The sequence below is a fragment of the Selaginella moellendorffii genome, unplaced genomic scaffold (assembly GCF_000143415.4).
Source record: "Selaginella moellendorffii unplaced genomic scaffold, v1.0 SELMOscaffold_130, whole genome shotgun sequence".
Taxonomy (NCBI): domain Eukaryota; kingdom Viridiplantae; phylum Streptophyta; class Lycopodiopsida; order Selaginellales; family Selaginellaceae; genus Selaginella; species Selaginella moellendorffii.
Window position 1 is genome coordinate 326,310 of NW_003314391.1, and position 24,194 is coordinate 350,503.

The 24,194-nt window shown below is 46.2% G+C and overlaps 5 protein-coding genes and 1 pseudogene across 6 annotated transcripts; 2 read left to right on the plus strand and 4 right to left on the minus strand.

The window, feature by feature from the left end:
- Positions 1-43: 43 nt before the first annotated feature.
- LOC9651406 (uncharacterized protein At5g19025) lies at positions 44-1,341 on the minus strand. Its single transcript, XM_002992206.2, has 2 exons — positions 1,304-1,341; positions 44-973 (listed from the first exon to the last, which is right to left on the minus strand). The coding sequence occupies exon 2, from the start codon at positions 950-952 to the stop codon at positions 215-217; it is 738 nt and encodes a 245-aa protein (XP_002992252.2). The 5' UTR covers positions 953-973; positions 1,304-1,341; the 3' UTR covers positions 44-214.
- On the minus strand, positions 1,301-3,983 carry LOC112343066 (pentatricopeptide repeat-containing protein At4g02750-like). Its single transcript, XM_024665932.1, has 2 exons — positions 1,444-3,983; positions 1,301-1,384 (listed from the first exon to the last, which is right to left on the minus strand). The coding sequence occupies exon 1, from the start codon at positions 3,981-3,983 to the stop codon at positions 1,776-1,778; it is 2,208 nt and encodes a 735-aa protein (XP_024521700.1). The 3' UTR covers positions 1,301-1,384; positions 1,444-1,775.
- Positions 3,984-4,052: 69 nt separating this feature from the next.
- On the minus strand, positions 4,053-5,279 carry LOC9651771 (peroxidase 29). The gene is made up of 3 exons (XM_024665933.1): positions 5,031-5,279; positions 4,557-4,968; positions 4,053-4,444 (listed from the first exon to the last, which is right to left on the minus strand). The coding sequence occupies exons 1-3, from the start codon at positions 5,277-5,279 to the stop codon at positions 4,053-4,055; spliced, it is 1,053 nt and encodes a 350-aa protein (XP_024521701.1).
- Positions 5,280-8,781: 3,502 nt separating this feature from the next.
- LOC9651772 lies at positions 8,782-11,097 on the minus strand. 2 transcript variants are annotated; one of them, XM_024665902.1, is made up of 6 exons: positions 10,773-11,097; positions 10,599-10,659; positions 10,081-10,496; positions 9,460-9,915; positions 9,100-9,399; positions 8,782-9,049 (listed from the first exon to the last, which is right to left on the minus strand). In XM_024665902.1, the coding sequence occupies exons 3-6, from the start codon at positions 10,246-10,248 to the stop codon at positions 8,897-8,899; spliced, it is 1,077 nt and encodes a 358-aa protein (XP_024521670.1). In that variant the 5' UTR covers positions 10,249-10,496; positions 10,599-10,659; positions 10,773-11,097; the 3' UTR covers positions 8,782-8,896. The 2 variants fall into 2 exon arrangements, with proteins under 2 accessions (XP_024521670.1, XP_024521672.1); XM_024665904.1 differs by having other exon boundaries at positions 10,599-11,097.
- A 1,040-nt stretch (positions 11,098-12,137) lies between these two features.
- LOC9651774 lies at positions 12,138-13,405 on the plus strand (annotated as a pseudogene).
- Positions 13,406-14,378: 973 nt separating this feature from the next.
- On the plus strand, positions 14,379-16,040 carry LOC9651775 (anthocyanidin 3-O-glucosyltransferase 7). The gene is made up of 2 exons (XM_024665888.1): positions 14,379-14,892; positions 15,020-16,040. Exons 1-2 carry the CDS (start codon positions 14,391-14,393, stop codon positions 15,946-15,948), a joined length of 1,431 nt encoding a protein of 476 aa, XP_024521656.1. The 5' UTR covers positions 14,379-14,390; the 3' UTR covers positions 15,949-16,040.
- Positions 16,041-24,194: the final 8,154 nt, after the last annotated feature.

The following is a 24,194-nucleotide window of genomic DNA, read 5'->3' on the forward strand; positions in this document are numbered from 1 at the left end:
GCGCCAGTTAATCTTGTTAACTTTTTGCTTAATCCATTAACCATGGGTTAGTCAGCCTTTTATTTCGCGGATTTATTAATATAAACACCCTGGAAAACATTTCCCAGGGCCGTGAAATGCAACGAGACGAGAGAGTGACGAGAGAGACGCTCGTTCTTTTTGTTCTTCCTTCTTCCTGTTGCTGCTTTTTCGTGGCTCCCCGGAGTGATCTTGCTCACTTCTTGGAGCGGCGGGGCCGCTTGGATCCCCACACCTCGAATCTGGCGGCGGGGCAGCCACACCGAGCTCGAAAAACCAGCACCGCCCGCCCGTTTGGAGGAGCCATCCTCTTGAGCTCCGCCTCCAGCTCCTTTTGATCCTGCGCCAGCTGCAGCCCCTTGTCCAGCAGCACAGCGTTGGTCGGCGGCGAGCTCTTGACGCACTCCTCCGTCTCGAGCTGGATGTCGCACTCCATGGCGTTTTTCAGCCCCTTGCACGACGGGTTGCCGCACTTCCTCGACTTAAACTGGTACAGCTCCCACATCCCGATCACCGACGCCGAGGTGAGCACCGCCGCCAGCGCGTAGGCGACGGGAGCCTCGTACACGACCTCGCCGATGAAGAGGAACGTTGCCGGGAGGATCTCGATGATCTCGTTGCACACCAGCTTGAAGTATGGCGTGAAGAGGAAGGCGCAGGCGGCGAGAGCCACCAAGAGGATGAGGATGTCGATGGCGGCGGTGGAGCAGCGGTCGCAAGGTGGCGATGATTGGTGGTGGTGGCTGTTTACGCCGCCGCCGCCACCATTTGCTTGCTTCTTTGATCTAACTGGTTTGTACCTGGTTGTGCTGCTGCTACTGCTGGTGCTGCTCGAGGAGCCGAAGGTCAGACGGTCCGAGAGCATGACGGACTTCACCATTCCACACTGCCGCTTGATGATTCTGCAAGCTCTTGACAGGCTCCGGCAGACCATCCCCGCGTGCCAAGGCTAGGGCTGGAAAACACGAAAAGAGAAACTTAGTTTGGTCCCTTCTCCTCAAGGCACAGCACAAGAAAACCGCTAGAACAGAGTCCAAACAATCTAAGATTGACAAAAGGAGAGAATCTGAGCTGGAAAACACAGAGAAACTTAGTTTGAAAGAAAGCTCTCAAGGCATTTTAGAGGTGTAACGACAACCAGCAAGAAAACCACGAGAACAAAGTATCGAAAAAACTCTAGATTGACAAGATGTGATCTCAAATCCCAGAAACCACAGTGCTCACAGAAAGAGTTGAAAAAAGAAAAGAAAGACACGAGAGTAAAATCAAGGACAAAAGAAAAGACCACACAAACGATGAACGTTCCCAGAAAGAGTCAATCGGCAATGGATTCCGCGAGACGCAAGCTCACAAAGAAAGAGTTGCCCTAAAAATCGAGATCTCAATTTCGCCATGCAATCCGGCTGCTCCGGCAGTGACACATACCTAGAAATGCGATCTGATCGCGCAAGATCCACGCAACAAAACCCTCGCCCTCGCGATCGCGCGACCCCGAATTCCGCCTCCGGCCGAAAGATTTGTGGCCAATTGGCGATGAGCCGATGAGCCTGGAAGAACCGCGGCTATGGCGCGCGGCTCGCCATCGGCATCGGCATCGCTAGCGCCATCGCAGCAGCACAGCCTCGGAAAGAATGTAAACCAGGAGAAAACGGACAAAGCAAAGACGAAAGAAAGAGATGAGGGCAAATGGAAGGAGAAAGTAAACGCGATTAATGACCTTTAGGGCTTTTTGCTGACGTATGCCCTAAAAGTCCCGTTTAAATCGCTTGCTCTAGGTTTAAGGGTCTTCGAGCAATGGTGTTTGCTAGAGCTACACACGAGCTCCCATTTCGTGGATCGATCGAGAGGATGTTCTTGGCGATATCTCGACCAACATTTAGATTCGAGCTTCTCTCGCAAGATGCGAGGAGTGATCCACAAACCACAACGTCGGCGATGAATGGCATGTTGTCTATCAAATCTCTCGCCTCTCCAAGCTTGCCGGATCTCCCGAGAGCGTCAACCAGGCTGCAATAGTGTTCTTTGGACGCCACCATTTCATAGTTCTCGCCCATGGAGGAAAAGTAGGACAAGCTCTCGGATACGAGGCCGGCATGGCTGCATCCGGCGAGAATCTTTGAAAATGCCGCGGGATTCAGCTCGATTCCCTCCATTTCCATGCTCCTGAAGGCCTGGGTGGCAATGGATCTCCCCGCGAATCTGGAATATGCCGCGACCATGGTACACCACGACGTGGCGTCCCGCCTTGGCATCCTCTCAAAAGTGAGCTTTGCCGCGAGGAGATGCCCGTTCTGGGCATATGCCGCGACCATGGTGTTCCACGTCACCATGTCCCGCCATGGTAGCACCGCAAAGGTCGCCTCGGCTTGTTTGAGGTGAAGATTCTGTGAATATGCTGCTATGATCGCGTTCCAGGCCACCACGTCGCGCTCGCGGATGCCGTCGAAAGCTTCCTTCGCGCGGTCCAGATGCCCCCCGTGGCCGTAGGACGCAACCATAGCCGTGCACGTGGCGGCATTTTGTAAGGGCATGCGTCCAAACACCTGCTCGGATTCGTGCACGTGTCCTTGGAGTCCGTACGCTGCGATGAGGGACGTACACGACACGATGTCGTGCTCGGGCATGGAATCGAACACCAGCCTGGCCTGCTCCAGTTGACCCTTCTCGGAATATGCGGTGACCAGCGTCGTCCAAGATGCGAGATTCCACTCCGGCATCAAGTCAAACCGCGACTTGGCATCTTCCAGATGGCCGCCCTGGGCAAATGCCGTCAAGAGCGCATTCCAGGAAAGAATATCTCTTTCGTTCATCGAGTCGAAAAGTCGTGATGCCGCGTTGGTCTCTCCGTACCGTCCGTACGCGCCAATCATGGTGTTCCCGCTGACCACATTGAATTCCGGCATGGCGTCCAGCGTGGCCCTAGCGGCGTCAATGACACCATCGCCGGCATATGCGCCCAGCATCAAGCTCCACGAGGCAATGTCGCGCATGGGCATTTGCCGGAATAGGCTCTCCGATTCCCGCATATGCCCGGCTTGGGCATATGCCATTAGCATCGCGTTCCACGAGAAAACGTCGTGCGTGGCCATTTCGTCAAACAGACGCTTCGCCTCATTCACGTTACCATGCTGTGCATGCATTGTAAGTACCGCATTGTACGACACTATGGTAAACTCGGGAGATTCGTCAAAGATTCTCAACGCCTCGCTAATATGCCCTGCCTGGGCATATGCCGAGACCATGGCCGTCCAGGTCACCACGTCGCGGTCGGGCATTCTATCAAAAACTACTTTTGCCTCGTCAAGATGCCCGCTTAAGGCATATGCCGAGAGCATCGACGTCCACGCACGCAAATCTCTCTGTGGCATTCTATCGAAATAATCCTTTGCTTCGCTGACTAAACCATTTGTTCCAAATGCCTGGATGATTGTGTTCCAAGCAATTGGATCTGGATCTACGAGCCCATCAAATAAGAGCTTTGCTTTCGTGAGATCTCCTTTTTGGGCATAGAGGGATATCAAAGTCGTCCATGATACCATGCCCTTGACGGGCATTTGATCGAACAATCTCTGCGTTTCCTCGATAGATCCAAGACGAGCATACGCGGCGATCATCGAATTCCAGCACACCGAATTCTTCCAAGGGATTCGATCGAAGAAGTTTCTGGCCTGATCGAGGCTGCCGCTATCAACGTAGGCGGACAGCATGATACCCCACGAGAAGGAATTGGGGCGGCGAATGGAATCAAACACCGATCGAGCTTCATCGATCGCTCCACACTTTCCATACAATTCGACGATGAGATTGGAGAGATACCTGTTCTGCGAATGCTGGCTCGCAGCGACGCGAGAGTGAGCGTCCCGGGCTCTCGACACATCACAAAGAACTCCACAGGATCTAATCAAGGTCGCGAGCTCGTCAACCTCGCAAAGCTCTTGAGATTTGGACTTTACGAGAGGTTTCATGATCACACAACTTCATGAGATATTTGCGTGTATAAAAAAAAATCGAAGCACTCGTATCAATCTCTAGGCCTACGAGTTGATCGCGCGGCAATTCGATCGAACCTGCGTGGCTTCCGAGTTGACGACGCTGGTGAGCTTGACAAACGCTCGCGAGAATGTGTCGAAGAACAATCCCTGGTTCTGAGCAAACTTGGAAGTGTAGATCGAGGTCCTGGGATCGCTCTGGACAGCGGCATCAAGCGCGAAGAGCACCCGCCGCGAGGCAGCGTCCTTGAAGAACATGTTGTCGAATCTAAACATGGTTGAATCGTTTGGGATGGCCGTGATGTTGAGGTAGAACTTTGGACTCGGGCACAACACTCGCAACGCCATCGAGTACATGAGATCCATCTTGGTATCAACGCTTGGATAGAGCCGGTTGACAACGCTCAAGCAGTGCCCAACTCCAAGAGTGTGAGCTCCTGGAACCAAGTATATCACCAAGTATATCAGCCAAAGAGAAGGAAGAGCCGCTCGATCGATCGAAAGAAACTAGAGACTAAGACCAAGGAAACTATGGGAGAACACACTCACCGAGAAGAGACACAGCCTCTTGCGGGTTAATTCCCATGGACGCGAAGTCTTGGAGAATTTCCTCCACGGAAGAAGTGGCAGTGGCAAGCTTGCGATTAGCGGTAGCGAGGTCCGCTCTCGTGCTATCTTTGCGACCCGTTAGAACAGGAATGTTTGGTCCTCCAGCCTGCAAATTCTCGCTAAGGCAAACAAAGAAAAGAGAGGAAAGGAAAGATCTTCTTACCAGCAAGATGGAGTCTCGAGCAGCTAGAGCGATGATGTCAGCGCAAGAGACAGTGCGCGGGCAGCTCCCCTCCAACGACGCCTTGATCCTATCGATGAAATCCACGCGACGAATGCCAAAGTTCTTGGGAGATTCCAGCTCGCTCTGAAACTGTGCAGTGGAATCCAAGATGATCGATGCATCGCAGCCCTGGAAAGCACAGAAGAATCGTCTAGATGATCCAAGAACACCTGTAAGGAAAGAATCCATACCATGACATCGCAATCGTGGAAGGCGAGGCGAAGCAATGCCGCTCCAGCGGTGGGATCTTGCATGAGGAGCGTCATGAGCGTCTGGCGCACGATGGTCTCGGCATTGGGGCAGCTGGATCCGTAGTATCCCAATCGCAGTGAGGTGGAAGTGGAATTTCCCAGAGCTTGCGCCCGCGGTGACGACTCCTGATCCACTGCGCGGCAAGAGATTGCGAGGAGGAGGAGGAGAAGCAACGCGAAAGACGCCATTGCCATCGATCGCTCCCGATCGAATGTACGAAGAGAAGGTTGCCGCCCTCCTGCTCAGCGGTGGCGCCCAGCGCGCGATTATGAATCCATGGCGCAGCCAAATCCATTACGCTAGCAGTTGGATGGAGGCAGGGCGCGCTCGGCTGACTTCACGCAACGGGCAGTTCGTCCGTGAAGCGCCACCGTCTGGAATCTTTTCTATGAATTTTAGGGTTCCTCCTTTTGCGTTTGAGAGTGGATTCTCATGCCTTGTTCCAGAGCTTTGATGAATCTCTTCTTCTCTGGCCGCTAGAGCGGAGCAAGCCTTGAGGAATCCTGGATTTGCCAACTGGTCTGAAGAAGCTATGTCAGTCTTCTCAGCCTGATATCTTTCCTTCGTTTTGATACTAAAACCGATGGAGCCGCTCCGACGAAAACATGAACTTGCGCAGACCAATGATCCGCTCGCTGAGCGTGGCACCTCTACGCTTTGGGAGGAGCATTTGATACTTGTATAGTACAGTAACTAGGGATTTCATTGGTACACTTGGCCTCATGAAGGAAATTCGGGCTCCAAAAGCTTGACAATCTGAAAGCACATGTTCTTGTTTATTTTGCCGACATTTTCTTTCTTATGGTGAGGGATGTTCAATGTGTTTCTTTTTCCTGGTGAGATACTAGTTTTCTTGGCTCAGTGTAGGGGTGTCAGCACAAGAACTTTACAAGAAAAGGATTTCGCACTGTACTTGCAGCTGTGCAGGAAGCATGCAATCCCCGTACAAGACGAAATAGCAAGATACGCTACTGTCAATGATTTCCAAGGTGAAATGGGAAGGTCTTGGAAGGTCCTCATCCACTTTTTCTATACCAGTTAGATGAGGGTAATGGCAGTGAGTAATGGTTGAGATAGGATTTTTAAAACATCCAAGCATGGACAAAGAGTTCAAGTGATCTGTGATGGTAAGCTAATAGAGTAGTTCATAATCCATGAGGGGTCTTAGAAATAGAAGCAATGACCAATGCAGGGCAAAAAAAAAACAATAATTTAGATGGTTTTTAAGGGTAGTGTTCATTATTTTGAGGTGATTGTGACACCAAGTTGGTTTTCTATATAACATCATCCATGGAATAAAAGTTGTCTTATGACATGTTTTCACCAACTTTTGAGTAAGAATATTGGTTTTGGACTAACCTTTTCAACATTTGAATGATAGACTGATATCATTAAAATGCAAACACACTTTAAACTTGCTTACATGGAATGTTGAATAAAATTTTAAACTAGCTAACAAGTCTAAAGTGTAAATAAAATCCCTTAAAAATTGTCTAAAGCCCACAACACTATAGGGACAATTAACAATTTAATAATATTAATTTGCCAATTGTCTCATTCTTGAGTTTGTCTTATGTTCAACTTTGCCAAATTCAAACAATCACATATGTACTCTTGAACAACCAATTAAGTATCACTCAAACCTAAGAATGTTTAACTTTAAGTATTTTAAGATAATTGGAATAAAAAAGCACTTTTATTGATGTCTTTTCCCTCTATATCATAGAATTAATTTTTCACCACTTTATAGTAATTAAGGTGGACAACCAAACTTCACATCTAGATTCATATTTGAAAGTGAATAAATTAACCTCTAAAATTCCTTATGTGTTCGGTGGGATTAAGATCTATTGTTTCTTGTTTTAAAATAATGAATATAATATATTAAATATAAATTTTTAAATTTAAACTTTCAAAAAATTCACCCAACTCAATATTATATAAACTCAAAGATGTTTAATTAAGATTTTTAACTAATTGAAAAAAAAGTGTAATCCTTTCCTTTTATATTGCCTAAAAGATCATCTTTTGAGTCATTATTTTTTACTACTTATAAAATAACAACATATTTCAATGTGTTCCAGCCATGCCATAAAAAGAAATTAGATATATTTACCGCAGGTACGAGCTCCAAAGGTAAATAACTCTCCTTAAATTGTTTGACAAACTGTTTAGCCAAAGAGCCTTGGTTTATGGAGAAAGAGGCCACTTGTTTCCTCCCATTTTCTCCTTGGCCTTGTTCCGGTTGAAGGCCCAGAATTGGACCAGGTCCATGGCACCCATCCTCGTTAGCACAGTAGAACCCACGCACAAAAACATAATCTCATGATACTTCTCACGCCCCATATATCTTCCAGGAATGCACGTTTGTGCCAGTCATCAGTAAGCTCACTGGAAGGCTACAAGCAGCACTACGAGACACTTGCGGACGTACCACTGCCTGTTTCACACTACCCTTGTAAAACCTTAGAAGACTCTTTAGTATACAGAAATCGAGATCTTTGGCAGTGTCCTGGACTAGACCGAACTTTCATGGATGTTTTTCTTGCAAGTTTCACGTAGATTGGGATGGCAGTGTGGAAATGCAAGATCTTAAAACCCAATACACCTTATATAAAAAACTGAAAGGAAAAACTATTGACCAAGCACAAAGATGCTTTACATCACCAACAACCTCATCTCTATGTACACTCATGCGGCAATGGCTGGAGGCCACCTAGCAGACAGTCTCATCAGGCATCATTGTCCCATGATCCCTGCAAGACAACAGCCATCTGGCGTCAAGAACAGCGAGAGCAGAATACAATTGGAGGAATCGCGAGCTGCAATTCAGCGTCTCCTACAGGATCTAGAACGGCTCACAGGTAACCTCGAGGAAAGACAAGGAAAGAAATCACTGACAAAAGAGACTGCGGAAGCTGCTCCTAAAGAGGAAGATGCTGCAGACGAAGAGAACGAGGACGATCTTCTGGGATTAAGGAGAGAGCAGCTGCTACGATGCCTGAGCTTGCAAACGTGGTGGCGCCAGTAGGAACCCGTACTGCGATCAAATTTTGGTACGCGGACCGCCTCAACTACTCGCTTGACAATTTGCCGTCCAAGGAGCAGGTTCTGCTCGTGCATTGCGATGGATGATCCTGCTGAAGAGCTGCCTTTTGAGATCAACTGGACGCCGAGGTACTACAGGTGTGAAAGGTTGGAATGAAATGCCCTTTATAAGGCAATACGCTTCTGCTTTTGATGCATTGAACCATGGGCATAATAGCTTGACAAGATTTCTCTGCGTCTGGAAGGCATGAGTTTCTTAGTTTCAAGCCGGAGAGAATTCTCGGAAAGAGAAGAAAACGTGAACACCTGTACCATGACATCGCAATCGTGGAACAGCTGGAGCCAATCGCAGCGGTTCTTACCAAGAGACTGCGAGGGCCGAGGAGGGAAAGCAGAGATCGCTCCTGATTTCCCAGCCAAAATAGTTAGTATCGCTCCTGATTAGCCAGTATAGCCTTCTAGTTTCGACACTCAGATAGTTGAGCTCCGAGCAGGGAAGGACGTTTTGCAGCGTGGAGCAGCAGCGATGAACTTCGTAGTTTTGTACAAGCAGCAGCAGTGGAACTCTTCTCGTCATCTTCGCGGGTTACTACTGCCTTAGAAGACGCCACATTTAAAACAAGACAAAGAAAAACAACATGAGAATCTCGAATGCAGCAGCTGCAGCACAAAATGTTCGAGATCCACCTTGTCGAACAGCGATCCCAATTTAAAAGCTGGAAGGAGCGGCTGACTGATAACAATGATGAACAAGTTTTCACGAGAAGAGTTCCCTAACTTGGCACATAGAAAGGACCGCTAAAACCGTGCGCAATACAAACTGCCCATCATCCCTTATGCGGCACCTTCCCTCTTCATCTTCCTCGTCGTCCTCGTCGTCCTCCTCGTCCTCCTCGTCATCTTGTGGTGCCTAAAAGAAAACAAAGAGTCTGTAGAACGCACTTTTCGAGAGTAACTTACCTCCTCCTCCCACGGTAGATGCACCTGGCTCTTCCTGATCTTGGCATACGCAGTTTCACCATGATCATCGTCCTCGACGAACAAAAAGTTCTGGATGAGCTGCAGGATGTTGAGACACTCGTCGAAGCTCTGGTATGGAGCGCTGAGCTTGTCGACCACCATGCGAAACAGCCAGTTCTCACCGCAGTTGAGCCTCTCCAGGACGATCCTCTTGACAGCGGGCGAGTACGCAATGGCCAGCTCGATCCAGGGCTCTGGAATCTGGAGACGTCGCAGCCAGTTCTTGGGGATCTCCCCCATCTACACAATGACACGACAACAAACAATGGAGGCTTCCAAAGTGAATCCAAAAAAGCTTACCTTCCAGGTACCCGAGTTTAGAACATGGCAGGAGCTGACCGAGAAAGTCCCGGCATCCAAGTCGATGATGTAGACGTACTCCATCATGAGATCAAGCTCCGGCTGCTCCATCACGGGCTCTCGATTTGACACGAACACGCCGAGCTCGAGCAAGCGAAACCAGAGTCGCTCGTGGGACTCGATGTTCCGGCACAGGAACGCCCATCCGTTTCCTCCTCCCAGTTTCTTCTCGGCCTCGTTCCGGATGAAGGCCCGGAACTGGACCGGGTCGTCAAGAATGGCAGCCATGGTCGCTATCACAGCATCACCCACGCTCCTGATGGAGTGATACTGCATCCGCCCCATATCTTCCAGGTATTCTCGTTTGCGCCGGTCATCACCACCAAGCGTGTAGTCGCGGACAGCGTCGATGATCGCGTCCGAGGGTTGATGCTCGCTTCTCTCTTTACCTCCGCACTGTCGAGCAAGAGTTAGACGGGAAGCAGAAAAGATGAAAGCTTGAGCCTGATCAGAGAGAGGAAGAAAGATGAGAGCTTGAGCCTGATCAAAGAGAGGAAGAAAGATGAGAGCTTGAGCCTGATCAGAGAGAGGAAGAAAGTTGAGAGAGGGGAGAGAGATCACCTGGATGAAGACGGCCTTGTCGAGCAGGCGCCTCCACTCTTCCGGGTCCGGATGATCCGCGAGCAGCGCTACGAGACGCTCGCCGACGTACTCGAGCTGCCCCCACTGCTTGTAGAGAAGATAGTAGACGCCTTTGTAACGGTACGAGATCCACGCTCGCATCCCCATGGCCAGACACCCTTCTAACTTCTAAGACCCTAGAAGTATACCATCTCGTACTTGATCAAGCAACTACAATCACACTTCGATCTTTTTTTTTAGGCACCAGCAGGAAAATGGCAAGCTCGGATTTGGACGGGGAATAAAGATCTCGAACTTTCACTAAGTTCTCGGTCTAAGTTCGTAAGATTTTTCTCTTTCTCGACGAGAGGTACTCAGGAGATGAAAAACACTATGAATTGATCATGAGCACGCCCCTGTAAATTCACAAACGTAGGCACAAAACTTTAGAACAGGCAGAAAACCTTAGAACACAAAGTTTAGAACTCGCACAGAGGAAAATGGAAAAAGCTTCGAACCTCCTTAGTGAAGCAACAAATTTCTCATATGCTTCCTCTCATCCAGCTCCTACTCCACAGCCTTCAACACAACCGGAAGAACTGTGAGCTCACAAAGCGAAAAGCTGTCACATTATAATTATAGTGTGACAACACAAACAGCTGCTGCTGCTGTTAAACGTTGTGGTGGCTTACCCGCCATCACTCTGGTTGCGGTTCTCCAGGCGCTCGCTTGACCGCCATTCCAAAGGCAAGGCTCGAAGCGAAGTTCCCAGTCACCACCTCCAGCTCCTTGGATGAATACTTTTGAGCCGAGCCTTTCAGTGCCAGAGCGAAAGCACGCTCAACTTTGTCAAGCCTGTGCTTCCAGATCATCAGCATGACCAAGCCGAGCGAATGCTCTGCGACCACCCTGACCAGAGTGGAGAGACATGACCCTGTACAGCAACATCAACCTGACAACGCCGCTGAAGCTCTGGTGGCTGCTGCTTACTCCCGCAGGCCACCAGCGCGGATATGACTTGCTCGGAACCTGCCTTGGAAATAGTCACGGATTTAAATCGGCACTTGAAAGAAGGCATAGCCCTTACTTCGTTGATATCTTGAGCCTTCGGCTATTGTATCCAGGCCTTGATCCTAACCACAAATTCACTGTTAGACAATAGAAAAGAATAAAAGCAAAGTGTCAGTCAACTTTACCTGTCTAGCTGAGTAGTAAAAGCTGAGTCCAGCTGATCCAGCTATGCTCAATCGGGATAAGCAGAAGCTGACAAAAAATACCTCAGTGAAAAGCAATGCTAATGAGTTACTTGTCACCATTGACAAGCTGGGACAGCTGAAACCTGGAGTATCAGCATAGCCCCTCTAAATGGCAGATGCAAGAGACAAACGTGCCGCATCGTGTGTTGTCCGGATCCAGTTCAATACGACACCTCATTTACGCGAATGACTTCATCGTCAACTTCGTCTAGTGCCTGTACACGCGACAATTGAAGTTAGTATCAGGTTCCGACTCCACTTGGTCTGATGTTTTATCTTCGAGGAGATGAAGCCCCATACCAGTCTCTACACTGCATATGTATGGTTTATATCCCCACTCAGATATCTTTCACCTGAAAACTAAAAATGAACCTTCTATCAGCTTTGCAGAAACGAAAAGAAAGAAATAAACGGGTACCTCCTGAGTAACAAGACCCGCCTTGTTGAGCACCACTGCGAGAGGTATTCCAGTCGATTCGGCTTCACTAAGAACCTATTCAGTATCACAGGATCCAAGCGCGGCCTATTGAGTGAGAGTTCCCGAGATTAAAACACTATCAGACTCTTCTCCTGATCTTCTTGAGAAGTGCTCTCACCACGCAAAGAAGCTTAATCCCTGTTCTAAATCCCTGCGCCGACGTTGCCTGCCCGACTGCTCGATCCTCAGTTGAAAGATTGTCGAATCGCTGCACATCGGGCAATGTCGTTACATCACGCACCTAGACACTTGCTTGGAATCACCCCGCCGCAGCCGATCGTGGAGCTGCTTCCTGGCTGGGCCGTGCGCATTCCTCCTGCCTCATGGCACCATCGGCAGCCGCGTGTCACGAAGCCCAACGAACACCAAGAACCCTAAAAACTATTTTCGCGGGATTGGTGCCCTAAAAATCAAAGTTTTAGGGTTTTGGAGGGAGAGAAATATGAAATGAGTTGTCATCGAGGCTCAGGTGAGTTCTTCGATTCCAATCGAGCAATCGATCGATTGACAATCGGCGCAGCACGTAGAATCTCTGGATGTGCTGCTGTAAGGCCTGTGGGAGGGACAGCGCGAGGGTCTCAAAACCCACGAAATATGCCTCAAGAGTAATCCGATTTCCTTTCTTTCGCGGATTTTAGAGCTTTGGAATCTCTTGAAACAGGCACCGTGGCTTCGGAGCTCAATCTACTGTGTGATCTCTCCAAGTGACCTCACATTTGGTATGTTGTTCTTTCTCCGTGCAAGAAGTAAGAAGTAGACGTTACTCATTCTCAGTTTCTTTGTTTTCTTCCTTCCTCGAGGACTATGAAGCACATAGGAGGAGCAATGAGAGGCACTGGTGCCGAGCAGCTGCCCGCCTTGGTACGCAACATTGTGGAGTCCAAGATGAGCAACAATGCTCTTCGTTTCTTCTACGCCGTCGGCTACAAGATGGACTACGAGCTTCTCCGCGATGGTTTTGCGTACCACTTCCAGAGAGCCTTTCCGATCACGGTCACAGTAACTTCAGTGTGTAGGCTTCCCAAGCAGCACTCGATCGACGAAGCGACACCAGTCACGCCAAACATTCAGCTTGTCGAGGTTACGGCTCCCACCACCGCTGACAACTTTAGCGATGTTGTCCTGGCAATCTCCCGTAAGCTTTCATTTCTTCGTTTCCTTTTCCTTTTTTTTTGGTTTTGTCATCGCTGACGAACTTATCCAGGCTTGTAAATTTGTCCAAGGCTTGAGCATCGCGTTTGAATCATTGCAAAGATATTTGGTTATTATAACGCACTTTTAACTTTCCTCTTAGAACAGGGCATACATACATACACACATACACCTAGCTATTTAAGTAAGGCATCCGAGCGTCGCAAGGTAATTTGTGGTGTTCTTTCCCTTCTTTATGCAACAGGATCGGTTTGTTTTTATGATGGAACAGGTAGCTCTTGAGAGAAATTCGATGTTCTAAATTCTTGCCTTTTTGGTTCCCATTTTCAATCAAGGTGAGTCTTGAATTTCTCTCAGTTCAATAACTGATATGTAAAATACAGGGAAAGCGTTTTTACCCTTTGAGACGATTGCTTGTTACACTTCGTACAGGTCTTGAACGATCGTCTTCATCTTTTTGCTGCCCCGGGGCCTCTCGATCGGCTTGTCCATCTTCTTGTCATACTGGGCACGAAACTCGTTATTCGAGCTCCACCTGAACGAAGAATGGTAAGAAAACAAAAGAAACGAAAAGGAGAAACGGAGAAACTTACGGTGTGTCCCATCGGCTTGTGTCCTCGTTGACGAGATGCGTCCACTTGACGCGGCCACGCCGGCCAAAACCCTTGACCTGCATCACCTTGGGCAGTAACTTCTTGTCCAGCTTGTCCTCACCAGTCGGCTCTGAAAAGTCCCTCTTGTAGATGGGCTCATTGTCCGACTGGAAGAAAGGTCCCTTCTTGTAGTCCCTTTGCAAAAACTTCCTCTTTGGAGCCGCCACCTCCCTTGCGCTATCGTCTTCTTTCTTGCGCTCTTCCATCTTTCTTCTCCCACAAAACCCTAAGGTGTACCCTTAACGGAATATACTTATTCAAATTAGCAGCGCGACATCCTCAAGAATCCTCATTGTCCAGTCGATCGTGCAGAAGACCGGACTCAAGAGCACAGACATTGTCCTGGCGATTGGGCCGGGAACTGGAAATCTCACCGTCAAGCTGCTCGAGGTCGCCAAGAGGTGCTGCAGAGGCGCGTCCAAGGCACTTCCAAGCAAATCGTGTGTCAAATCGATTTTATGAGTGATTTTTCTTCTATGCTTGTAGATCATCCAGGGAGATGTTCTAAAGACCGAGCTTCACAGTCCCTGAATTTGAGCGTGGACGAGCAAGCATTGCGGCACAAAATCGTTCTAGAGCAGAATGGGCAAGAGCATTGTTGCCTCTCACAACGCTTGTGCTCCTAATCTTCCCTTTGTGATCCCAAGCGAGGGGATAGTCATCCTTGGACAACCACCACAGATCTTAATCTCCACAAATTGACCAAAACACTACATTTACCCAAGTGGAATACAGCCCACAACTTTTGTTGCCCTCCCTGCCAAGAAAACCATGGCTTCCAGCAAGGTCCATGTCTTGGCGTTTCCAGCGCCCGCGCAAGGCCATATCTCCCCAATGATCCATCTCTGCAAGTTAATCGCTCAAGACCCAAGCTTCACAATCTCCTGGGTCAATATCGACAGCCTCCACGACGAATTCATGAAGCACTGGGTGGCGCCGGCGGGGCTGGAAGATCTGCGCCTCCATTCCATCCCATTCTCGTGGAAGCTCCCGCAAGGAATCGACGCCCATGCTTTGGGAAATATTGCGGACTGGTCCACGGCAGCTGCGCGAGAGCTCCCCGGAGGCCTCGAGGATTTGATCCGCAAGCTCGGCGAGGAGGGCGATCCGGTCAGTTGTATCGTCTCGGATTACGGTTGCGTTTGGACCCAGGACGTGGCAGATGTATTTGGAATCCCCAGTGTCACTCTTTGGTCGGGCAACGCGGCATGGACGAGCTTGGAGTATCACATTCCACAGCTTCTGGAGAAAGATCACATTTTTCCTAGCAGAGGTATGAATCTCCGTTCTTCCCCTGTTCTTCCCTTGGACTTCCAAATTTCCCCTGTTCTTCCCTTTGGAATTAACATTTCCTCTGTTCTTTCCTTTCCTATGTTCAAATTTCTGAGATTCGCACGCAGGGAGAGCTTCTGCGGACGAGGCCAATTCCGTGATCATCGATTACGTCCGAGGAGTCAAGCCTCTCCGCCTGGCCGATGTGCCTGATTACCTGCTGGCCTCTGAGGGCCAGGAGGCGTGGAAGGAGATTTGCATCAAGCGCTCTCCAGCCGTGAAGCGCGCGCGATGGGTCCTCGTCAATTCCTTCTACGACCTCGAGGCGCACACCTTCGATTTCATGGCCAGCGAGCTCGGGCCTCGATTCATCCCCGCGGGGCCACTGTTCTTGCTCGACGATTCCAGGAAGAATGTGGTGCTTCGCCCCGAGAACGAGGATTGCCTTCGCTGGATGGATACGCAGGAGCCTGGATCGGTGCTCTACATCTCGTTTGGCAGCATCGCGGTGCTGAGCGTGGAGCAATTCGAGGAGCTCGTGGGAGCTCTCGAGGCATCAAAGAAGCCATTCTTGTGGGTGATTCGATCCGAGCTCGTGGTCGGCGGACTCTCCACCGAATCTTACAATGGATTTTACGAGAGGACCAAGAACCAGGGATTCATCGTTTCCTGGGCGCCACAGCTGAGAGTTCTCGCCCATCCCTCCATGGGAGCGTTTCTCACTCACTGCGGATGGAATTCTGTCCAGGAGAGCATAGCGAATGGCATTCCAATGCTGGGGTGGCCTTGCGGGGGCGACCAAATCACCAACTCTAAGTTCATCGTGGAGGACTGGAAGATCGGGGTTAGATTCTCCAAGACAGTGGTGCAGGGATTGATCGGGCGAGAAGAGATCGAAGATGGCATAAAAAAGGTGATGGATAGCGACGAGGGGAAGAAGATGAAGGAGAGAGTGGAGAACTTGAAGATCCTTGCAAGAAAAGCTATGGACAAAGAGCATGGGAAATCGTTTCGTGGCCTCCAAGCATTCTTGGAAGATCTCAAAGCTTTGAGCTAAAGCAGTGAAATCCAGTTTCTAGCATGGAGTGCTAGAGATCTACATGCCCATTAGCCCAGACAGGATTGGAAAAGATTTGGGCTCGTTTGCTACGTGGATGCGCCACTCTTAACGGATCTACTCGCGGATGATGCAGGCTTATGGCGAGATTGGCGATCTAGAACTCTCCCTGTTTCGGAAGATGCCACAGTGGAACCTCTTGTGGAATACCATGCTCACGGCCTATGCGGAGAATGGTCGCGTGGAGGACGCGAAACGAATGTTTTACGCTGTTCCTGTGGAGAACACAGTCTCGTGGAACTCCATGCTCCAAGCTTACTTTCTTGCTGGTTCCACAAGATGCCTTGCAAAGACGTGATCTCCTGGAACGTTAACACGCTATGCGTGGCCGCAAGCAGAGAGAGCAACCACGAAAGCTATGGCATCGAAAGCTATGGCATCAGCTGAGATGACGATGTTCCATGATATCTCGCCATCTTGTCAAACACTTCCAAAGCTTGAACCATTGAGAATGCTCTGGTGAGGAATCTAGTGGAAGATTGACGTTGCCTCTTTCAGCTGGCTGATCTGGATGTAAGATGCGAGCATCATCGACCACGTCACAGCATTTGGTTCTGGATGTTTGCTCCAATCTCTTTCCATCTTCAAGGAATCCTTTGTGACTAAATCTTTGGACCACCGATGTTAAGCACCAGGTCAGGATAATAAGATAAAGAAAGGGCTTTACAATTAAGTGATCACCCCTTTAGTTAGTTGGCCTAGGGTGTAAGGGATAGGATCCTAACATTGGTATCGGAGCCTAGTTCAATTCTTGTGGCTGATGAGTGGGGCAGAATATTCTGAAGGAATATTTAACATGGTGGATCTAGAGGGAGAACCAAGGTTTGGTAGACCCTAAAAGAAGGACCATGGTGATCAGATGGTGGCCTAAGTATGATCGCGGACGATCATTCCCTGACAAGGGGGAAGATTGTTAGGCACCAGATCAGGATAATAGGATAAAGAAAGGGCCCTACAATTAAGTAGACCCTAAGAGAAGGACCATGGTGACCGGATGGTGGCCTAAGTATGATCGCGGACGATCATTCCCTGACAAGGGGGAAGATTGTTAGGCACCAGATCAGGATAATAGGATAAAGAAAGGGCCCTACAATTAAGTAAACCCTAAGAGAAGGACCATAGTGACTGGATGGTGGCCTAAGTATGATCGCGGACAATCATTCCCTGACGAGGGGGAAGATTGTTAAGCACCAGATCAGGATAATAGGATAAGGAAAGGGCCCTACAAGTAAGTGATCACCCCTTTAGCCAGTTGGCTTAGGGTGTAAGGGATAGGATCCTAACAACCGAGTTCCAGCTTGTCACATTTTCTGAAAAACCATTCTTGTGCATATTCCATTGTGGTGTTTTGAAAAAAATATTGTTTAAGATGTGCTTAATATAGATTTTGAATATCCACATCCATAAAGTGGAAAGAGGTATCCATTTATGTGAAAGTATGGAATACAAGGCACATAACTTCTAGAAAATTGACTTTCTAGAGATTTTCATAATATTAAACGTTAATATGTATTTTGCTAAAATTTTTGAGGCTCTTTATATCAAAACACCCCATTATTTTTGGCCAAAACTCTATCTATCTATCTATCCATCTATATATATAAATAAAGCTAAACATTTTTGGGCTGTCAGTTCTAGCCAATTCAGCATATTGCAAGCTTGTATTATATGGATTCTACATTCACACTTTAATATGTGGGGCAACTCATGATATAGTCACTTGTGAGCTGTCAACCATGAAATAAACACATGCAATTTTCAACACATATGCATAGGCTGTACGCAGATTTGGGTGGCCTAAATGCATTAGGAGTGACAATGCTCCTGAACATAATGTAGTAGAGGACAATATGGAACATTGTCGGGGTCCTTAGGACAGGAGTTTTATTAGTGGGACGTCAACAAGAAACCAGGCTTGCCTCTAATATTTTCTTGCACATGTTCATCACTATTAACCTCCCTGCCTTGCAACACATCAAACACTTGTGGCATGGATTATACAAGTGCAAGATGTGGTTCTACAAACACCTATTTGAGTATATGGAGGATATTGGCATCTTGGTGTTCCCAATACATGGCACAAGTAGAGTTTGTGATGTGTTTTTGTGCTGTATCTTGCCAAAGACATATCTCACTAGGCTGCTACATGGAATTTACACAAGGTACATTCATATTGGTGTGGTAAGTTCTTCAGGCCATCTCATGTACTAACAAACTAGTTTTAGCCTTTGGAGCACAAGCTTGGGTAAGCCTTCCTTTTGGAGATGATATGCATAAACATTCACACCACTTCTAGAATTGTTCAGCCACTGTCTTCAAGGGATATAAAAGATATGCTAGGTTCAATGTTTATGAATGTTGAAGGTGCAACACTCCCTCAAGTATTAATTCCCTTTTTTCTATCAACCAAAGCATGCTTAATGTTTTAGGAACTTGTTGTTGTGAGGAATTGGTCTTTTCTAATGTATCAACAAAACCTTAATCTTGATTAGTAATATCTCATTCACTTGGATTTGTCTATAAAATATGCAATAGCTAATGTTGAAGGTGTGGCTCTTCTAGTTTATATTGACATTGCTCTTCCTTTTGAAACACTAGTCAAGAGGTGAGTGCTCAAGAAATTGCAACTATTGTTGTTTTAAGCTAACTAACAGTTGGCTAACTCTTTTTATTAATAAAAGTTCTTTGTTCCCTTGTTGTCTACCACATGGCCCTTGTCCTGGGTTTACCAATCAAATTGAATTTGCACCAGTAACAATTTAATACATCTTGAAATTGTGATTGATTGCGGCAATTATTAGGATATGGTTAAAAATGTTCATGTTTTTCTAGGGTTTGAACTATCATGTGTTTGTTTCATTTTTGTGGAGGAAGTAGAGCTTTGATCTTTCATATTTTACTTGTAAGCCAACCTATGGGAAGTGTAACCGAACTTTAAGTTCAATCTAATCCGGGGAGGGGGATTGGGAGAGAATTTGGGAATCTGTTAATGGATGGTTAACACTTTATTGCTTGTGCAACGAATTATTGAAACTAAGTAAGACCAAGTAGGAGCTAGTGCAATAAGCGGGAACATTAGCAAAGGAACTTAACTAAGGTCAAGGCCGTGATGGTCAAATAAACATGATAAGGAAAAATTGGAAAGGAAAAATTTGTCAAGCAACCAAGCACACTAAGTTCCTAACATCCCTTGGTATAACAAGATTTGATTATGGGACCCTCTAAATCCCAAGCTTTGGGTGCAACACTTGCTTTGGGACATCGAGGGGGAAACATCGTGGTTTAATGGTCCGGTATGGGTACCCTTACTCCCCCACTTCCATCCCGAGGGAAAGGCCTAATCCCTTAGGAAGGGCGAGGACTAATGAGCCGTAATATACTCAAGTGGGGTAAAACTCCACATGAGCCGGGAGCACTGCAGTTGATTTCCCTTCCGAGAGTGGGAGTTGCTTTTGAGCACTTCCTTAAATGGCCCCTTTGGTACCACCTGAGTCCATGCTCACTCCCACCCAAGGCCCCTAAGCCTTAGCCTCAACCCCAAGCCAGTTTGGAAGCACCACTGTTTAAGACTGGTTCCTAGACCTCACTATCCCTACTATACTTTTGGACCCCCTGCAGCCCCCCTCTCCCCCTGGGAGACACATGCTTTGGGCTTTCATCTCATGACCTGTATTAGTATTTGGATTTGGTCTCAGATTCGATCTTGGACTCGATCTTGAACTCGACCTTAGACCCGGTCTCAAACTCGATCTCAGACTGAATCTTGGACTTGGTCTTAGACTAGAGCTTGGACTCGATCTCATATCCGACCTTGGACTCTGTTTCGGACTTGATCTCAGACTCGGTCTCAGACCCAATCTCAGATCTTGGACTCGGTCTCGAACTCGGTCTTGAACTCAATCTCAGACTCGATCTTGAACTCGGTCTCAAACTTGGTCTTAGAGTCGGTCTCGGACTCGATCTCAAACTTGGTCTCATCCGATGAACTCTTTATCATTTCTGTCATGCTTTTGGGGATCCTTTAGCTTACAACACCTCAGGGAGTTGATTCTTTACAACTTCACCACCTATAAAAGAAGTTTGATGCCCACATCAAATGTCTCTTTTTAATCTTACGACTTGTTGACCATATCTTTAGAGGCATCCCCCTACTTAGTAGTGTGTCTAAATTAGCCTCCCCGGCCAAGAGCCCATGACAATGGAGTATAAGTGTCCATATACCCCTCCCCTTACCAAGCTCTAGTATGGGGTTGGGGCTTGAACCTAGCCTTGCTTTACTAGAAGGTTGGGACTTGAACCCAACTCTGTAGAATATATTTACATATTTAACATCCATATGGGGAGTTGGGCGTAGTTCCCTATGCTTAGTTGACTTAAATAACCCATGTTAATTAGCTTACTGTCGGTGCACCTTTGGGTCCCAACATATGATATTGCTCAATTTCTCAATTAGATTATTGAATTTTGCATAAGTACATAGAGTTTTACTTTGCAAAAATTCCTCCACTAAATCTTGCGCGTTCACTAGTTTCTCCTCCGGTTCCTATGTTGTTTCGTAGTGTGGAAATTCTGTCCACTTCACATGAAACTCTCTCACCTTGCGTCCTTGTCATTTGCTCTGTGCGCATTGAGGATGGCCTTGACTTCGTATTCCCCTTTCCTTTGGATAACCTTAGGTAAAAGTCTTATTTGGTCCTTGCGAAGCTGAAGTAGTTTCTATGGTTATATCCTTTTAAAATGAAATTAAGAATATCAAGAGAGAGGTAGGTTATGTGACTAGTTGACAGTAACTATCCCATAACTAAAGATTTCATCATGCATATAAACTACCAAAACCAATCTACGTATACTACCCCAGACCCAAAGACTAATATAAGCTCATGAATTTGGATTTCTTGAGAGGTCATCCAACCTAGTACTAGGACACTTAACCCCAAATATCCCAAAACCCTTAACTGATTAAAAGAAAAGATGCACTTTTGTTCATGGGCTTTTCCCCATTATATTTAAATCCTGCCTCTTGAGTTGTTTTCTAGATTGTTTCTTGAGTTGTTCTCTTTGGTTACTTACAATCCACCACACTTATCTAGGAAGTCACCCAACCTAGTACTATTCAAACCTAAAGACACTTAACCCCAAATATCCCAAAAATTTTAAACAATTAAAGGGTGCACTTTTGGGCATTTTCCCACTATATTTGAATCCCTATGGATCATCTCTCGAGTTGTTTTCTTTGGTTGTTTACAATCCATTACACTTCCTTACAAATTCATGCTTTTATGAATGGAAATTGAGAGCCACAGCTCTTTCTCAAGCCTACTCTTACAAATTGAACATATAGTGGGATTCCCTTAACCAACCAATAAAGTCCGATTCAAAACCATTTTTATACCAAATGTAAGCTTTTAAATATAAACTTCTCGAGAGGTCATCCAGCCCAGTATTATTCAAACCCAAGGATTCTTAACCCCAAGTACCCCAAAATCCTTAACTGATTGAAAAAAAGAGTGCACTCTTGTTTATGTATCATTTCCCTTTATATTTTAACCTTAATAGATTATTATTTTTTAAGTTGTTCTTTTTGGTTGCTTACAACAAAGAAATGGATAATACCACAATCATAAACAAAGATATCTTAAAGATAACAGAGTATTAGTAAATAAATCTTAAATTAGAACACAAAAGTATTCCAATTAAATTATCATCTGATAAACTAAGATTATGGGATAAGAACCACCAAGATCATCATAGTTTAAAGGCATAGGATTAAGTATTTCAAATTCAATAATAAAACTTAACTACCAAAGATTCCAAATATCATGCTAAACAACTTATGAAAGATAACTCAAAAAACACAAAATATTAACTATAAAACAAGTAAAATTCTCATGAATGTATCATCTAAAGGAAATAACATCCCAACCTATCAAAAATAACTTTAGCAACAATTAACATATCAAAATGAATATTGCAAAAGTAGGTAAACACCTGTTCATGCAAAGTATTGCACCAGCTAATCTGAATAGATCCCAATCAACAATATGAAAGAATTAGAGTTGCTTAAGTAAGCATCAGAAACATTTTATTGATATCTTAAACCTAAAAGATCAATCCAAAGTAAACCACAAAGAATATATAGTAATGCAAAAAGCAAAAAAATATCAAAATAATAATTAATCATCATGAAAGATAAGATGCACAATTATCATTAAATAGCAATTTATGATCCTGAAAAATAGCAAATCATTCAACTTCAATAATAATCAAGGAAAACCTCTAATAAGAAAAATCAACTATCCTAAATGACAGTCGATCATCACCAATGATTGTTAAATGTGAGAACTAACTTAAATATTAGAACTAATGAGCCAAAATGCCTCCCCTAATAACTGCAAATAAATTGAAAAATGAGTATGGAAACTCAAAAAACCAAATGCTCACAAAAGTTTATAATTGAGTCTTAAATAACCATGACTACATATCTTACATAACTAATTTCAATATCAAAGAAGAAATCATTGTATGACTGACAATATCCTTTGACACATCTATAAGCCAAACTTCATATCACTTATGAATATAACTTTGATATGCTTGGCTTTTGGTTTGATGCACATATGCTCTTTATTAGTTTTACATTACCCCTGCACTCTTCTTACTATACTTTTGGAACCACCTTGCATTCTTATCACATGGACAAATAGTCCAAAGGGGCAAAGGTTGCCCATATAGAACAAAGAATAATCAAGTGTCGAAGTAACACTTGCAAGAATAGTCCTTATAGGTAAGACATGAATACAAGTTGTATTCTGACGAACTGGCACCTCAAAAATGGAACCTTATAAGTTGTTGGATTAGTGAAGTCTAAAAAGCTAAATGACTCAAGTGGAGTTAAAGAATGATCTTAAAGGACTGGTAGAAGCATTTGAACTGAGGTGTGTCGTACCCCATGAAAGATAGGGAGGATCATAAGATCCAAATATGATAACAGTGGGTATCTCATTGATGCTATACTAAAGTTGTGGGAAAAGTGTTTCTAAAAGAAAATAACTTTGGCACAAAGTTGTGTATGAATACTATAGTGCAATGCTAATTGATAGTTGGCATGAAAAATGACTGCTTTAGTCTTGGCAAAGACTCAAACATGAATGGTAAGTGTTGTAAGGGTAGGCTTGTAAAGCCAATGGTGTGGAGACACCGAATGTGCCAAGGTGTGATGCCTTGAGGTCAAATTAACGGGTTCATGAGAACCTTCTCCCAAAGGAATTCTAATAGAAATGGGAATGGCATAACCTAAGCAAGAAAGCATATGGTTGGAGTGTGGTGACTCAAATAATGATGGAGGTGTGAAAGCACTAGCAATGAGTTGTAGAACTTGACAACTATGAGGCAACTAAGCAAAATGTGCAAAATAATTGATTAAGTTGGTAGAAGGTAATTACTTAAAACTTTTTATTGGGATAAGGAAGTTGGACATACTTTTATGGGGGATAAATTGCTTATGTTGCAATATAATAAGTCAATGTCGAAAAAAGGAATGCTTATTGTCAAATAAAGCCATAATTGGGACACCCAAACACTCTAAAACACCAGAAAGTGGTGTTTGATGTCGTGAGGGCATTAGATAAGGCCTAAGGGACTGCTGTGAGACACAAAGTCCCTAGGCCCCAGAGTGGAGCTGGAGGGGTGCCACGTGGTAGTGGCCGAAGCGAAAGCCAAACGAGCGTAAAACGTTTGGACTAAAAGCTTCGACTTGAAAGGTTGAGAGCGGGAGTGGAACTCCCAACAAAGTGTTCAAGGAACGAGCACGAAGCGAGCAATAAGCGAGGCTCCAAAAAGGGACCCAAAGAGACCAACACATGACACGTGGAAGTGTCTGAGATGGACCCGAGTTGGAGTCCGAAGTGGAGTCCGAGATGGAGTCCGAGATGGAGTCCGAGGTGGAGTCCGAGGTGGAGTCCGAGGCGGACCCGAGATGGACCCGAGATGGAGTCCGAGGTGGAGTCCGAGGTGGACCCGAGATGGACCCGAAATGGAGTCCGAGATGGAGTCCGAGATGGAGTCCGAGATGGACCCGAGATGGACCCGAGATGGACCCGAGATGGGACCCGAGATGGACCCGAGACGGAGTCCGAGGCGGACCCGAGACGGAGTTCGAGGTGGAGTCCGAGATGGAGTCCGAGATG

Coding starts and splice junctions, on each gene's coding strand:
- LOC9651772 (XM_024665902.1), bottom strand. CDS start 10,248: ATGGGGATGCGAGCGTGGATCTCGTACCGTTACAAAGGCGTCTACTAT. Junction 9,916..10,080: donor ACAAGGCCGTCTTCATCCAG/GTGATCTCTCTC, acceptor CTTGCTCGACAG/TGCGGAGGTAAAGAGAGAAG. Junction 9,050..9,099: donor ATCTACCGTGGGAGGAGGAG/GTAAGTTACTCT, acceptor GTTTTCTTTTAG/GCACCACAAGATGACGAGGA.
- LOC9651775 (XM_024665888.1), top strand. CDS start 14,391: ATGGCTTCCAGCAAGGTCCATGTCTTGGCGTTTCCAGCGCCCGCGCAA. Junction 14,893..15,019: donor TCACATTTTTCCTAGCAGAG/GTATGAATCTCC, acceptor ATTCGCACGCAG/GGAGAGCTTCTGCGGACGAG.
- LOC9651771 (XM_024665933.1), bottom strand. CDS start 5,279: ATGGCGTCTTTCGCGTTGCTTCTCCTCCTCCTCCTCGCAATCTCTTGC. Junction 4,969..5,030: donor TCCACGATTGCGATGTCATG/GTATGGATTCTT, acceptor TGTGCTTTCCAG/GGCTGCGATGCATCGATCAT. Junction 4,445..4,556: donor AGAGGCTGTGTCTCTTCTCG/GTGAGTGTGTTC, acceptor ACTTGGTTCCAG/GAGCTCACACTCTTGGAGTT.
- LOC112343066 (XM_024665932.1), bottom strand. CDS start 3,983: ATGAAACCTCTCGTAAAGTCCAAATCTCAAGAGCTTTGCGAGGTTGAC.
- LOC9651406 (XM_002992206.2), bottom strand. CDS start 952: ATGGTCTGCCGGAGCCTGTCAAGAGCTTGCAGAATCATCAAGCGGCAG.